This window comes from Vanrija pseudolonga, chromosome 2, assembly GCF_020906515.1.
Source record: "Vanrija pseudolonga chromosome 2, complete sequence".
NCBI classification, from domain to species: domain Eukaryota; kingdom Fungi; phylum Basidiomycota; class Tremellomycetes; order Trichosporonales; family Trichosporonaceae; genus Vanrija; species Vanrija pseudolonga.
The window spans coordinates 4,035,279-4,050,152 of record NC_085850.1 but is presented as its reverse complement, the minus strand read 5'-3'; the positions used below and the strand labels follow the sequence as shown (position 1 = coordinate 4,050,152).

General features: G+C 61.5%; 7 protein-coding genes across 7 annotated transcripts; all 7 read left to right on the top strand.

Moving 5' to 3' along the window:
• Positions 1 to 1,398: 1,398 nt before the first annotated feature.
• On the top strand, positions 1,399 to 3,638 carry GLX_0 (Aldehyde oxidase GLOX; the record flags this gene model as incomplete). Its single annotated transcript, XM_062769836.1, has 3 exons — positions 1,399 to 1,926; positions 1,975 to 2,388; positions 2,427 to 3,638. The coding sequence occupies 3 exons, from the start codon at positions 1,399 to 1,401 to the stop codon at positions 3,636 to 3,638; spliced, it is 2,154 nt and encodes a 717-aa protein (XP_062625820.1).
• A 2,603-nt stretch (positions 3,639 to 6,241) lies between these two features.
• On the top strand, positions 6,242 to 6,842 carry LOC62_02G003303 (uncharacterized protein; the record flags this gene model as incomplete). The annotated part of the gene is made up of 2 exons (XM_062769835.1): positions 6,242 to 6,346; positions 6,558 to 6,842. The coding sequence occupies 2 exons, from the start codon at positions 6,242 to 6,244 to the stop codon at positions 6,840 to 6,842; spliced, it is 390 nt and encodes a 129-aa protein (XP_062625819.1).
• Positions 6,843 to 8,003: 1,161 nt separating this feature from the next.
• On the top strand, positions 8,004 to 9,923 carry LOC62_02G003302 (uncharacterized protein; the record flags this gene model as incomplete). The annotated part of the gene is given in 4 exon segments (XM_062769834.1): positions 8,004 to 8,055; positions 8,070 to 8,610; positions 8,648 to 9,513; positions 9,586 to 9,923. 4 exon segments carry the CDS (start codon positions 8,004 to 8,006, stop codon positions 9,921 to 9,923), a joined length of 1,797 nt encoding a protein of 598 aa, XP_062625818.1.
• Positions 9,924 to 10,484: 561 nt separating this feature from the next.
• LOC62_02G003301 (uncharacterized protein) lies at positions 10,485 to 11,003 on the top strand (the record flags this gene model as incomplete). Its single annotated transcript, XM_062769833.1, has 1 exon — positions 10,485 to 11,003. One exon carries the CDS (start codon positions 10,485 to 10,487, stop codon positions 11,001 to 11,003), a length of 519 nt encoding a protein of 172 aa, XP_062625817.1.
• A 1,001-nt stretch (positions 11,004 to 12,004) lies between these two features.
• On the top strand, positions 12,005 to 12,355 carry LOC62_02G003300 (uncharacterized protein; the record flags this gene model as incomplete). Its single annotated transcript, XM_062769832.1, has 1 exon — positions 12,005 to 12,355. The coding sequence occupies one exon, from the start codon at positions 12,005 to 12,007 to the stop codon at positions 12,353 to 12,355; it is 351 nt and encodes a 116-aa protein (XP_062625816.1).
• Positions 12,356 to 13,048: 693 nt separating this feature from the next.
• LOC62_02G003299 (uncharacterized protein) lies at positions 13,049 to 13,651 on the top strand (the record flags this gene model as incomplete). The annotated part of the gene is made up of 2 exons (XM_062769831.1): positions 13,049 to 13,138; positions 13,223 to 13,651. 2 exons carry the CDS (start codon positions 13,049 to 13,051, stop codon positions 13,649 to 13,651), a joined length of 519 nt encoding a protein of 172 aa, XP_062625815.1.
• Positions 13,652 to 14,174: 523 nt separating this feature from the next.
• LOC62_02G003298 (uncharacterized protein) lies at positions 14,175 to 14,866 on the top strand (the record flags this gene model as incomplete). Its single annotated transcript, XM_062769830.1, has 2 exons — positions 14,175 to 14,258; positions 14,303 to 14,866. The coding sequence occupies 2 exons, from the start codon at positions 14,175 to 14,177 to the stop codon at positions 14,864 to 14,866; spliced, it is 648 nt and encodes a 215-aa protein (XP_062625814.1).
• Positions 14,867 to 14,874: the final 8 nt, after the last annotated feature.

The following is a 14,874-nucleotide window of genomic DNA, read 5'->3' as shown; positions in this document are numbered from 1 at the left end:
CCACTTTTGGCCCACTGCATCCCGCGGCACTTCCCGTCGTGGCAGGAGGCTGTAAGGATTCCGGCTTGGCCGTGTCGTCGTGAACGCGTCCCGCGCGCTTCCCGACAAGGTTGGGTTCGGCGGCAGACTCGTTGAGTTGCGGCCGGCCCTGATGAAGGCTACTTGTCAGTGCGCCAGGACGACAGTGCTGATCGTGGGTACGGCTGTGAGGTGCGTGGATGTTGCAGCCTGTCGTGTGCACTGTTTGCAGCGGATCTGGATGAGCCGTTGTGTGTACCTAATCGCTCGAACAAGCAGCGTGCAGAGGGCCACTCACTCGATAAGACGTTCCAAGCCCAATTCCAGAAGCCCTAGCGTGACGCACCTCTATGCGTGTTTGTGCTCTGGAGCCAGAGGCGGATGCCGGCACCCAGCTCGCCGGATGGCCCGCCGAATGGACCGTGTACCCAGCATCACGTTTCACAGCCAAGCCAATGCAGTGGAGATGCCGAGACTGGCCTACCGTCTCCACCCGCCGGCCGCCAAGCCTCGTGCTCGTCGAGTGCTGCGTTTAATCGTGGGTGCTGCGCGCGCAGAGGCGAGCATGGACCGAGGAATGCCCTGTTCCCGCCGTGTCTGGTTGCCTGATCTGCGTGATCATCTGTCCAAAGGTTGGGTTTGGGCGGGTTAGGAGGGTTAGTAGTCGTGGTTTGTAACGGATTGCACTGTACAGCCACACAGCGCTGGTGCTGACGTGTAGAGCGTCGGCTGTCCAACTTGTTGGGTGAAGAGGTGAGTCACAACGCAACCAGACTTGGAGCCGATGTCGGGCTTTTCAATGGCGCAGATACCCTATGCACCACTGACAACGAGAGTCCGTGTCAATCGTGTTAATGCATCACCTCATGCATGCCCAGGTCTCTCTCTGGATCTTCGCTCCCTCTTGCGGTCGCACCCCTCCCGTGATGGTTCCAGCCCGTGTGCAGGCTCCCATAGACGTCAAAATAACAGATACCCACCACCCTGTGGCCGCAAACATCGACAAAACTCACGTCACTTCCTTCTAATAAGCTTCGTGGAAACAATTACCTGAAACGCGTCTCGTCCCATCAGTTCGTCGACCGCGTCTCCTACGCCCCAATCCCGCCTCCAGGACGACGCGCCATTTCCGCGTTCCGAGATCCCGCGATCCATGCAGCCTCGTGTATCAGGCAAGTGGGCATGGCCACAACGTCAAGCAAGCACTGTGGCCGTCACGGTCAAAGGAACCTGCCACAACACAAACTTGACGAGGGAGTTCGGTGTTCTCCAACGGGATGTGGTGGGCATGGGGAGATGTATAAAGGCAGAGAGAGAGGAGGCTACCATGCGCATGTGTGTCTTGTCTATCCGTCTCTCTCGACAACCCGACACCCGACAATGCTGACGACCAAGCTCCTCTGGTCGCTCCTCGCGGCCATGGCGGTCGTGGCCGACCCCGCCCCGGGCACGTTTGAGCTCATTGCCGACCAGGGCATCTCTCAGCTCATCATGTTCCTCGGCTCTCAGAACAAGCTCTACACCATGGACAGGAGTAACAACAACCCGCTCAAGGTGAACGGCAAGGCCATCTGGGCCGCCGAGTTTGACCTCGGTAACCGCCAAACCCGCCCCATGACACTCGCCAAGAACCCTTTCTGTGCCGGAGGCTCGTCGCTCGGAGACGGACGCTTCCTTGTTGTCGGCGGCCAGAGCCCCGAGACTGGTTCAGCAGAGGGCCGCAAGGCCATCCGTCTGCTTGACCCCCGTATCGGCACACCATACTGGGACGAGTCGAGCCCGCCCCTCACAACCAACAGATGGTACGTGACCGTCGAGACCCTCACCGACGGCTCGGCGATCATCATCGGAGGTTCTACTGCGCTGGTTTACGTCAACTCGTGGGCGTACGACAACCCGACGTACGAGGTGGGGTTCAGAGAGGTTGATCGGGCTTGCAAACTAACCACGCCACAGTTCTACCCGTCGCGCGGCGCTCCTAAGAAGATGCAGCTTCTCGCCGACACGACGACACTCAACCTGTACGCGCTCACCTGGCTCCTGCCCAGCGGCAAGCTCTTCATCCAGTCTGGCAACACGGCATCCCTGTTCGACCCCAACGCGGGAGTTGAGACGCGCGGATTCAGCAACGTGCCATTCTCGGTCCGCGTGTACCCCGGCTCGGGTGCATCGGCCTCTCTTCCTCAGACCCCAGACAACAACTGGGATCTGAGGGTCTTCATCTGTGGCGGGACGAACTCGAACTGGAGCTTGGGGCAGGCTGTCACCAAGCTCAAGTCTGACAACTCGTGTATCTCCATCTCGCCCGACAAGGGTGAGAAGTCGTGGACGACCGAGGACTCGATGGACCAAGGACGCGTTATGGGAGAGGTAAGCTGGGGTGGTGCATGACCGCGCTGACCCTACAGTTTGTCAGTCTCCCCGACGGACGTCTCTTCCTCGTCAACGGCGCCCTCTCGGGCACCGCCGGCTACTCTTTTAGTGGGTGGCCGGTCGGTGAGTCGCTCGCCGACCCTCCCGCCTTCGAGGCCAAGTACTATGACCCTTCCAAGCCCCAGGGCCAGAGGTGGTCTTCGGCCGGCTCGTCGACCATCCCCCGCATGTACCACTCTAGCGCCACGCTCCTCCCCGACGGCAGTGTCGCTATCGCTGGCTCCAACCCCAACGGATCGTACCAGTCCAAGGCGAACCGCAAGTACTTCTCCGACAGCCGCATCGAGTACTTCTACCCCGACTACTTTGGCAAGCCGCGCCCCAAGCCGACTGGCCTCCCCACGCAGCTCAAGTACGGCGGCAACTGGTTCAACGTCGCCCTCACTGCTGCCGACCTCAACGGCGCCCAGCCCCAGTCGGTCAAGGCCGTTGTTATCCGTGGTGGTTTCGCCACGCACGGCATTCACATGGGTCAGCGCCACGTTCAGCTCAAGACTAGCTACACTGCCACTCCCGACGGCGCCCTCACCCTTCACGTCTCGCAGATCCCCCCCAACCCTGCCATCATCGCCCCCGGCCCAGCTCTTCTCTTCATTGTGGTCAACGGCGTGCCTTCGCAGGGCCAGTACATTACTGTTGGCGACGGTGTGATCGGCACGCAGAGCATCGCTCCTGTTCAGGACCTCCCCGTCGCTGGATCAGGATCTGTCGTGCCCATCGCTAACGGTACCCTCCCCACGACTCCCATTCCCCCGCCCGTGACCAACGCTAGCAACCCCGTGCCCAGCAATGTCGCCTCGGCTTCGATTGGTAGCGTCATTGCCCCCGTTTCCTCGGCTTCTCCTGTCCTGTCGAGCCCCCCGGCGTCCGTTCCTCCTGCAGTGTCGAGCGTGCCTCCCGTGGTGTCGAGCGTGGTGCCTCCCCCGTCGAGCGCGGCTCCGCCCCCTGTTTCCACGACCCCCAAGCCCCAGACCACGACTGCCGCCCCTCCCCCTCCCCCTCCTACGACTACCTCGAAGGCGCCTGCACCAACGACTACCACAAAGGCGCCGGTCCCCCCTCCGCCCACGACCACCAAGGCTGCCCCATGGTCCCCTCCGCCTTGGGTGTGGCCCACTGCCTGGATCCCCGGAGCCAACGGCTTCGGAGCAGCTGGTTACAAGCGAGCAATGAATGCCGGTCAATGATCGCGCTAGCTCTCGCATGGGTTTGATGAACATACGAACAATTATGGACACTTGGCTAGATCAAAGGCCGTAAGAACAATGGCCTGAATGCACTATTTTGAACAAACCCTCCCTCGCCCTGACCTTGTCTGTCTTCTGCTCAGAGCCGAACAGAAGAGAGCAGAACAGAACTGACAATGGCGCTCGTACGTAGCGCGTTTCGACGCACAAGGGGGGGCCTTGGACCTGAACTCAAGACTTTGAGTTGAAAGTCGAGGTTGACGGTCAGGTCGGGCCAGGCCACACCAGGTTACTCACCACAGTACGACGACGACCCCGGTGTCTGGTTGTTGTTTCCGGTGCGGTGTTTGTTAGCAGATCTCTCTTGTATGAAACACCATCCCTGTATTGCCACCCCAGGGCCATGCAAACGCCACGCGAACAGGATGCAAACGACAACTGGCTCCAGTCGTGCGACCATGCATCGAGGTGGACCAGGATAGCGGTACTGGGTCAAGTTTGGCAGCACCCCAAAATGAAAAGCAGTCGCGATTGGGTGGCCCTGCGGCGACTATAAACACGACAGTGAGACTAGGACGCCACCCGCCAACGCCACCCGCACTCCCTTCGCGCAACTTTCTCGCAGGGAGGCGGGAACCAGATCGGTGGGTGTTGATGGCTTGATGGTCAACATTGCTCCGACATCCACCTTGATCCATCCGCTTCTACAGCTCCTATCCCGCGTTTTACGCCGACTTGCCATGATAAAAACGCGACTGATGTTGTGTATCCATCATGGTGCCAAGTGTGTGATGCGCGCATAACCAGCCCCCACAGATAGCAACGGGAGCGGGAGTGTTCATCGGGGCGGTGGCACCGATCAAGCTTGATTAGCCCAAGCCGGGCATACCAACAGACAAATGCAGTCATTCTCCGGCCCGTGCCGCAAGACATGCCGATGGCGGAGGTTTGTTGTCTGATTGCCTCGGGAGGATCTGACCAGGCTGCAATGGGAAGAAGCCAAGTCCACCTTGTCCCTCACTCGACATGTCAGTTCTTCTCTTGTCGGATGCAACGGCCTGTGCCGGCAAGCAGTGAGCTCTGGGTCGACAGGTCGTCAGCGGCGCCGGCATCGACACACGGGCCAGTGAGGCACGGTAGCCAAGGCAGCGGTGGCGATCATATCTCGCATGCTTTTGCTGTGGTGCTCTGCGCGAATGATTTCTTTCTTTCCATTGGAATCCGGTCGATGGGCCGACAAGGTGCGTGCCTCGACAACGCCCACCGACATACTTTTCCCGCTCAACCTAGTTGTCACTGCCCGAGGACGCTGGCTCCTGAATTCCTACTCTCCGCGGGCGGGCGGATGGCAACGACGCCGGCGCGGCACGGGTGGATGGCGACGACAAGCCGCTCCGACGACAAGCAGGACGAGCACAGCTCGACGCCACCAAGGCACAACAACATGGCATGGCTGGTTGGGCAGGCAGCGCGCGCAGCATTCCTTCCACCCGTTGTGCGTATTCCAGTGGGCAGATGACTGATACCCGATATTCCGAGCTGGCGCATTCTGGTCCCCGCGCCATCTGCCCTGAGGGTGGCGTCGCTCATGCTGTCAGAAGATACTGCGAAAGTCGGGAGAGAGCTGCAGGCGACAAGCGGACGGCGGGCCGGCATGTCAGCAAAAACAACAGCAGCAGCAGCCTACGTCGCGGTGTCTGCGCTGCGCCGTTGCGGCGCCGGCGGCGTCGGTCGTCGAGTACGTCGTTGCCTGTCCCGAGACAGCCTGATGTCCAGGGTTTGGGACACGATGCATGGTGCATATCGTAGATGCAGGTCCTGATTTTGGGCCGTTTTAACGAGTGGCTTGCGGTCCTCGGTGGGAAATCGAAAAGTGCTCATAACAACTGCTTCAGGAAGGAGGCAGGGCTCGTCGGTTGGGTTTCCCCGCGGAACGGTAAGCGTCTTTGGTCCGAGTTGGGGCTGCTTGCTCGCTTCATACCTCTGGCTCGGACCCTCGTTGTTGCGTTGTTGCGCCATACCCACATGCATCCCAGCAAATGCCCACTACTGGAGTCGACGACCCTAGGAAAAAGGCAGTCGCGTCGTCGCCGCCATCCGTTCGGCGAGTGGACTCGGCGGCGACCTGCTCGCCCATGCACACCGCCCACACCGCCCCTAGCCGCCCCAATCTCTGGTATGTCCCTCAATCGCATGCACTCGGGTGAGGTCGTGCCTATACATCTCGTCATTTTCCTAGCGCTCGTCGTCCTCCTGCAGCAGCACCTGCAGCAGCACCCCCTTTACCCCTTGTGCCGTGGGCCGGATTGCAACAGGGTGCGTGCTGGAGCTGGACCGCATACCATGGCGTGGCCACCCCAGTCCAGCCAGGGCAGTAGCAGCGGTCGATAGTCATAGCCCCAGGGGAAACTGCATCGACCCAAGAACCAGACAAACAATGAGGCCACTGGCCCAGGTACCACCACCACCGCTACGAGCCACCACCACCGCTACGAGCCACCACCACCACCACCTCTTGTCATTGCTTTTGTCGTCGCCGCCATCGTTCAACATTGCCTTTCCATCACAACCGCCGTTAACCCACGCTTTCGCCTCGCCCCGCCATGCAGCGCGTGTGGTGCGCCATTGTCGGCTGCCCACAGCGCGAAAAGCGTGGTGGGGTCACGCCAGACGGACAGGCTCTCCCAGACTGGCTCTCATGGTCGACTGTGAGTCCCCCCACCCAATTCTCCGCTCGGCCACGTCACGAGCGCATCAGGCTGACATGCCCAACAGGTGGTGACGACCGTGGACGGCGAAGCAGTGACAACAGGCGAGGTGGTCAACCTACCATTGACTTGTGAGTGAGACTGCTGACGCGGTGGCGTCCAATATAAAAAAAATCAGGCGCCTGACCAGTCCCGCAGACTACGGCCCAAGCATCCCGTTGGGTTCGGGGTGGGCATATGGTGGCTCGACAAGACCACCGCGGACCTCGACGTCGGCCTCTACGAGCACGACCAGTCCTTCAACCTCGCAGACCTCGTCGAGCGCAGCCACAACAGCCTCGTCCTCAGGTACTGCCTCCCTGGGGTCCTCGTCGTCCCTCACCGCCACCGCCTCCGCCTCCCTGTCTTCCTCATCTGTCTCGTCGACATCAAGTCGAAGCTCGAGTACAGGGACATCGAGTGCGTAGATCGTCGGCCGGCCACCAATCGATGCTGACCCATGTTTCAGGTTCGTCGACATTATCATCAACACCCTCCCCCACAATCTCTTCCTCATCATCATCATCTTCAACAACACCACCACCATCAACCGCCCAGCATTCGCACCGCAATATCCCTCGCATTGTCCTTCCATCGGTTCTCGTGCCTCTATTCGTCCTCGCCTTATTGTTTCTTCTCCTATGGTGCATTCTAAAGCGAAGAAGAGACAAGTCTCAACAGCAGAGGGTGGCCGCCTTCGAGTCGGTCCCGACCTCGGATGACACCCCCTACCATGAAAAGGCAGTGCGACCCGGCGAAGCGGCAGCTGTGGTTGGAGGTCCACCTCGCCCCGCCCCACCAGATCCTGGAGTGGCTGTTCCAATAGGTGCAATGGGCGCGGCAGGTGCAACACTCGGCATCGCCCAGCCCATCATGCGAATCTCCCGCGACGACGCCGAGCTGCATGCGCCAAACTATGACGACCGCCGTCGGTCTGGCTCCTCGGTCGGCTCGTCACAAAGTGGCGACGAGAGCTCAGCGTTGCTGGGCCGCAGTCGCCCGGGCAGTGTACACAGTTCAAAGTACAGTCTCACGGGCATCGGAACGGCAGCTGCGGCCGGGTCAGCAGCCCTCATGGCTCGTCTGGGGCGAGGCCGCCGCGCGTCGACCGCGTCACAGTTCTCCGACTCATCTGCGGCTTCCAAGTACTCAAACGAATCCCCGCGCAACGTCAGCGGCAACACCATGGAGCGCATGATTGGCGTCCAAAAGCCGTCGCCTCACGGCACACCGTCAAGGCCTGCAGGACCTTCCAGGGGACCCTCTCTCGAAGGTGTTTCATGGGGTACCGCTGCGGCTACTACAGCTGCAGTTGCTGGCGCGGCTGGACTGGCCGTCGCGGCCGGCCGGTCTAGCAGCGATGGTTCCAAAACCACTGGCGCTAGGTCTGGAAGCGGTGGCACACATTCTGGCAGCGGAACCACGAGGGGCGGAAGCGGCGCACGATCAGGAAGTGGTGGTACTCACCTTCCTGGTGACCGCTCCGCTAGCGGCGGCACTGATGCCAAGCGCTCCTCTGGGCGCCTTAGCTCAGACGTCGGCAGCGCAGACTTATGGTACAACAATCGACAGACTATCACGGCATCGCCTGACGAAGAAATTGCCGAGGCAGCGGAGCATGAAGAGTCACCGCCCATCCCTGAGTCAAGTCGCCAAGGCAGCAGCGGCCAGTATGTCACCGCAGACAGCGGCAGCATCTCAAGCTACGTGTCGATGGGCACCGACTCGACGAGATCGATCTACGCGACACAAGGGAGCGCAAGCTCGAAGAGCAGCCGAGGAAGCAATCGGAGCGGCCGAAGCAAGGCAAGCTCTGGGAGCAGAGGCAGCCGTGCCGGCGCGTCAGGTCGACTGGCTACCACCATTCCCGAGGACGCAGCTGTCGGTGCTGCCGGAGTGCTCGCCCTCGGCGCGAGCGCTGCAGCTGTGTATCACGCCCGTCGGTCCCGCAACAACACTGACGAGACGGATATTGCTGTCCCGAGAACTAGCGCTGCTGGGTCCGCCACGCCACCCGCAGGTATCCCTCGCTCTCTCGAAGCTGCCGGCCCGTCGGGTGACATTGGCGAGTTCGGGACACGCATTTTCATCAGACAGCCCACTGGAGAGTCCGAGGCCGACCACCCTGTGCCCTCCTCCATTGGCCGGCCGTCGTTCTCGGAACGCAACACCAGTGTCGGGACATTTGGAACGCCGGTGGAAGAGGACTCGCGCGGCTCGTCAGAGTAAGTTCACAAAGTGTTTCCTCCACTAACACCACAGCTACCCCAACTTCCCCGTCTTCGCACGCGGCAGGACATCAATATCAAGCCTCCCTGCGACCTCATCCGTGCCAGAGGACAACTCCCCAATGGGTTCAATCACCAGCCTGCAAACGCATGCCGGGTACCTCGCCCCAGCCATCAGCGCTGGCGCTGCAGCTGCGGGTGTAGGTGCCGTCGCTGCTGGCGCGGCTGCGGCCCGCCACGGAGGTTCACAACCTGGCGATTCACCGACCCGTTCGACCTCTGCGCTCGTAGTCCCTACGGGCGGTATCCGCCGCGAGAGCACCCCGTCACATCTCGTTCCCGGTGCGGTGCCGATCGACCCAGGATCGGGAGCACTGCTCTCGCCATTCGGCCAGGTTGGCGTTGGGCAGCTCGCGACGCCTCAGACGGCCGGCAGTGGCGGCAGCTCTAGCGACCATGGACGCCGTCCTGCTCCAAGACAGCACCCGCTCGCAGTACCTGCAAAACGGAGTAGCGGGCAGTCGGAAGGCAAGCGAGCCAGCGGGCAGACGGACAAGAGTGACCCTGCGGCACCCATTGCGCCGGCACGCGTCGCACCCGCTCTTGGACCGGGAACACACATCCAACAACGTCAAATGTCGCGCTCAGTTGGCGACCTCATCAACACGTCGGCCTCAGCGCCAGTTAGCGCCCACGACAGCAGCCTTTCGAGTGGTGAGGCGACTGGCGGCGGCCGACCCCGCGTGGCCGTCCTCGACGAGTTTGGTGTTGTTCACGAGTCGGCGAGCCGGTCGGCGCCTCTCCTCAGCCGGACGTTGTGGTCGACGGGGAACTCTGGTAACTCTGGCCAGTCAACGGGCACTAGTGCGCTGGGTTCTCTAGGCTCAGTGTCCGAGTATGGTGAGCCGCACCCACCCATATCGCCGATATCGCCAGCGGCGGTGATCGGGCCTACAACGCCTGACCGTGCAGTCCGTGGCCGCATCTCCAAGCCAGAGATGGTCGAGCTGCCACCTTCGCGCCAGACCAGTGCTGGGAACAGCTCGGGGTCTGATCCACCACGAGTGGAGCGTCCGCTACCTCCTCTCCCAACGCTTCCGGCCGACCCCACCGGCTCGCCCTCAACGCCTCGGGCCACACTGGCACCAGCGTTCAGAAGAGTCGGGGGCAGGCGCGGTATGGCTGAGGGTGAGGAAGCGCTACTCAGGCCACCGCGCCCCGAGGACGACGATGACGACGACGACACACCGCGCCGCCAAGCCGGTTGGTCGCCCAAGTGGTTCAAGTGGAGCCCAAACAAACGAGGATGAGCGGTCAGAAGCAGACAACAAACAACAACTCACGAACACGAAACGAAACGATTATACCCAACACAAACACATATCCACGACACAATACCCGCTTTCTTTCACCTTGCATGTCACCACATTCATTCGACCTTCATACATCGGTAGAACAATTACTTTGGACGAACAGCAAAACGAACTATGGCTGCGGGGACTGGCCCCGCATCCCCACTACCACCTGGGAGCAGCGGCGGCCCAGCTGCCTGCTACAGTAGCTTTAATAATGGCAAGGCATTGACTGCCGTAATGACTGCATGCATACTAGACAATATCAATACTCTTTGGGGCGGTGATGGTGTGCAAGTGATGTCGAGTGAGGTGCGACGTTGTGCCAGTGGCGCACAGGCCACTCTCTGCCACACTGCCAAACATTCAACATGCGCTGATGCGTCTCTCGCTCTTCATCAGTCGCAGCTCGCCATTCCTATATCAATCAATAACTCCTACCCCCGACCTCTCTCTTGTCATTCCCACAACACCCCTATCCCATCCCTTCTTCCTCGCCACCAAGTCCAAGCAACCACCATGCTGCGCCTGTCAATGACCGCCTCCGAAGTCGTCCAGGCCGTGCTCGACAGGCCCGCCCCCGCCGCCCGCACCGCCACGGAGTACGAGGCCTTCCATGCACTCCAGGAGGCCTGCCGCCACCTCCAGGCCGCCAAGGAGGCCGAGGACGACGCGCGCGCCGCCAAGGACCTCGCGGCTTTCGACGAGCGCTTCAGATGGACCCGGTTCACGTCGCTCACATCAGTCTACGACCCCGCCAACGACGACCACGTCGAGCGCTACGAGCGGGTCAAGGCCGCGTGGGAGGCTGCCCCGCACGAAAAGATCGACACGGCCAACGCGTGGCTCGAGGCGTGGGAGGCGTCGTACAACGCCACCGAGGAGGTCAACCGCCTGTACCGCGCCTGGATGGAGCTCCACCACGGCGAGGAGCACTACGCGTTCGAGGAGACCGACGAGGAGGGCGGTATTGCTGAGCGGGCGGATTGGCGCGGGTATGGGTCTGCACCGGAGGACCTCTACTCGGCTCGCAGGTGATCTGCGCCGTGGGCAAGGGGCGTCCGGACCGGCGTGAGCAGACACAGCAGTCGTCGGACCCGCCCACACCCATCAAAGTCCACACGTCAATTCCACCGCCGTGCCCCCCGTTCTGCTCCACACACTCCCCTTGCATTGCCCGCTCTTACACCGCCCCCGAAAGGCTCCCTAGATCGCAGTGAGTGGATGGCATGCGTGTGGTGAGGCAGGTGTGCTGATCTCTGTGTAGGCTTCAAGCGCGCCGCCGACGCCGACCCTGAGTACCCCCCGACACGCATTGTGCATCCCCCAACGACTCCGACGCATCCCAAACATTCAGAAAAAGTCCAGAGCGCCTGTGATAGAGGTTTTGATGCATTTCCATGCGTTAACCTGTGTGCATTGTTTGTGAGGCGAGACTGAGCTCGACACAACGGGGAATGTGGCGGTGTGGCGGGGCGTTGCCTACGAGGCTGACACGACGACCGATCTCCGACGTGTGCTGTACCGACAGACAATGTGGCAAAGCGAGCCACACACCACACTATCGGGCGCTGCATCGTGTGCTCACATCACTGTGGACACCCGGCGACGGCGCGCCGTGTCCGACTGCTTCCCCGCCTGCTGGCTCGCGACACGTAGCCAGCGGTGGATGAGACACGTCGCACGCCAGCGCGCCCCTCCTCCGGTACCGCATACTTAACCTCAGTCCTGCGTCAGTTTCTCTTCTCTCCATCTCTCCTCATTCGCAAACCCAAGCCCATCGTTGTTATCCCACCTTTCATCGTCCCCTCATTCTCAAACTCAGGCGCGCACCGGCTTTTACTACCCAACTACCAGTGAGCCCAGCCCAGCAACCCCCCAGCTATGTACACCGGCGAGTCTCTAACACCCCTATCTCCCCAGCCACTCCAGCGTCACCCTTTCCTTCCCCGAACTTCACCACCCCCTAACCGTGAGTTTCTCCCTCCAGAGACCAACACTAACCACAAGGCTCTCAAACGCCACCACATCCCGAACTCATGTCGGTCCAGACAGAGTGGGAGGCCGCCATGGACGAGTACGACACCTCCCTGGGGGTGGCGTACGAGGCCGAGCACGTCCTCGAGCGGGCCTTGCGGGACTGGAACCTGGCGGTCGTGGCTCTTCGCCAAGCTGCCTTCGATGCTCCTGAGGTGGAGGACGCCGCGTTCGCCCAGGTGCGGGTGCGCGGGGCTGCGAAGGATGCGGCCAAAGCAGCCCTCGAGGAAGCGGTGGTCGCCCGGAACTGGCGCTACGAGCTTCTCCAGGCGGCCGAGGCGGCGCGGGACACCGAGCAGGTCCAGTGGCAGGCCGACGTGGCAGCAAGCGAGTCGAGCGGGGCAGGAGGGTAGCGGCACGATGCGGAGTAACAGGGGACGCAAGAATGTGAGTCCCGGGGCTGTGTGTCGGGCGGACGGCAGCTGATCATATCGCAGACACGCGTGTGGTACACCGGACGCATTGCGACTCGAGCCCGACGGCAGCATCTGCCGGAACCGCAACCGCGCAGCGTGAAGCGACTATGCGCGCCACCGAAGGAACCGAGGTCCCCAAGCTGCGTCGCGGCCGGTTCTGTCCACGACCTCGCGACCTCGGCACTCGGACCCATCGCCGGCTGCGAGCGATCGACCGGCGCCGGGCCGCCCGGTCACTCCGAGCTCGGGAGGTGGCGAGTGTGTGCGGGGCTGTGTAGACGGGGAGGAGGACCTGTGGGCGGGAACACAGTGTTGGAGTTGTGTGGCTTGCTAGAGTGTTACGGACGATGCAATAGTGTGGACGTGTTGAGTGTGTCGGTGTGCGTGTGTGGTGTTTACTGGCTGGCCCTTCTCTCGTCTTACGCGTCTTTCCCCACCTTCCTTGTCTTCCTCGCCTTCCTCGCCTTCCTGGGCATGGCTACCTTCTTTCGCCACCGTCCACTCAACCACGACTATTAATTTACTCGCTCACTCTTATTTCTCTCTTTGTCTCTCACTCTCTGTTCATCTCTCTCCTCCAATCTCTGTCGTCATTGACCTCCGCTCTCATCTCAAGACCGAACTAGTTCCATGCCCAAGGACAACGGCCAGAACACCCGGAAGGGTGATCATTCTCCCTACAAGCGCCCCAACGCGACCACGAAAGACGAGAAGCCCAAGGTGCGTCTCTGTCTTCCTCACAGTCAAAGGAAGGCACAGTCAACCCACATGTAACTTCTCCGCGATGAGCTGACAACATATCAGATGCTCGGCGGCCATCAGCCCACTAATGGTCCACCTGCCGGTGTCGACGCTATCACCTACTACCAGGGTGAAGTCCGTCGTCTCAAGGTCGGCCATCAACACGCGAGCATCGTCCTGAAGGGGGCCGTCGACGGTCTGCACGACGCCAACAAGGTGCTCAAGAAGACTGCTTCCGCCAAGGATGAAGTTTGGGAGGATTGCTGCCTGCCCTGCTTCAAGCGCGCCGGCGACGCCCACCTTGAGGCCGTCGCTGCCTCGCAGAATTGGTTCAAGTCCGTGAAGAGTGCTATGGACGCATACCATGCCGCAGCCATGGAGCTCGAGGAGGCCGAGACGCGCCTCAAGGAGGCCTTTCAACGTCGTCACTCGCTTAAGAAAATCAACAATACGTTCCACACTTACCTGTGCAAATCCGGTCGCCGTCTCTAGTTTCCACGAGGCCACAACCCTGTGAGTACCGGCTGCGAGTGAAAGTCACGCGACTGACATCATGACAGCCGTCTGTTTTGGCTTTCGAGGGGTATGTAGTGTTGGGTATGTGGCGTGACAAGGGGCCAACAGTAGAGAGCGTAGACAGCATCGACTCGCCAGCACCAGTAGTGCATGTACAATAGCCAGAATGCGAGCCATAATAATGAGCGTGATTGCCCCTTCACCAGAATCACCCATTCGCACCCGCCGAGTGCGCGTGGGAGTCGTAGCTGTGCACGGGGCGCTGATGGTTGTGTGCCACAAACATGCCATCCACTGGCACCACACACTCCATCACCATCATCAATCGTCCGCCTTCTCCCTTTCGTGTCCCCCTCGCTCCCACAGCTCCCCCAGGAGAATGCTTATAGTCTGGCCACTTTCCTGAGTGAGTCCCCCACCACCACTTTCGCTGCTCACTCCACCACTTCCCCCGACGAGCAATCAACCGACATTTCAGGACTTTTACCAGCCTCGAACCATGCCTGCCCCGACGGCCCTCACTACCTCCCGCCGCCGCCTCTCGACGCCTCCCGTGCCCCCCAACTCACCCACGGAGAGCACAGTACGTCCCCCACACGTCCCACCAGCCCCGCTAACTCCCCGCAGCGTACCTACCGCGAGTGGCAATCAGCCCTCGTCGCCCTCCGCGCAGCGCGCCTCGCGGCTGCCCACGCGGCCCGGGACGAGGCCACCTCCCTGGCCGACGTTGAGGCCCTGCGAGCGCAACTCACCCAGAAGACAGCTGAGAAGACGACCGCTATCGCCGCGAAGAACCGCGCCATCGAAGAGATGCGCGAAGCCATCGTCACTGAGGCGCTTGCGGTCCCCGGAGAGATCCTCCTGCCGGTCCTGGCCGCGCAGCGCGCCGAGGCCATCTGGCGTGTCGAGACGGCGATTGTCAACGCGTCGGTCGTGGCCGCGGCCGAGGGGGAAGCGCACCGCGCCTACACCTCGATGCGCGACGTGCGCGACAGCATGCTGCCGACCTGGTCGGGTGCGCGTGCGTTCGTCGCCGTCGCGGAGCAGATCGCGCGTGACTGCGAGGCGCGGTACAACGCTGCTCTGGCGGCGGATGAGCCGTGGGGCGACTCGGTTACGTATGTCGAGGAGGAAGTTGACGGCGGTTCCTCTGCCTCCTCGCCCGAGGACGAGGCGTTTGTCCTTGTTTAATGTGGTGG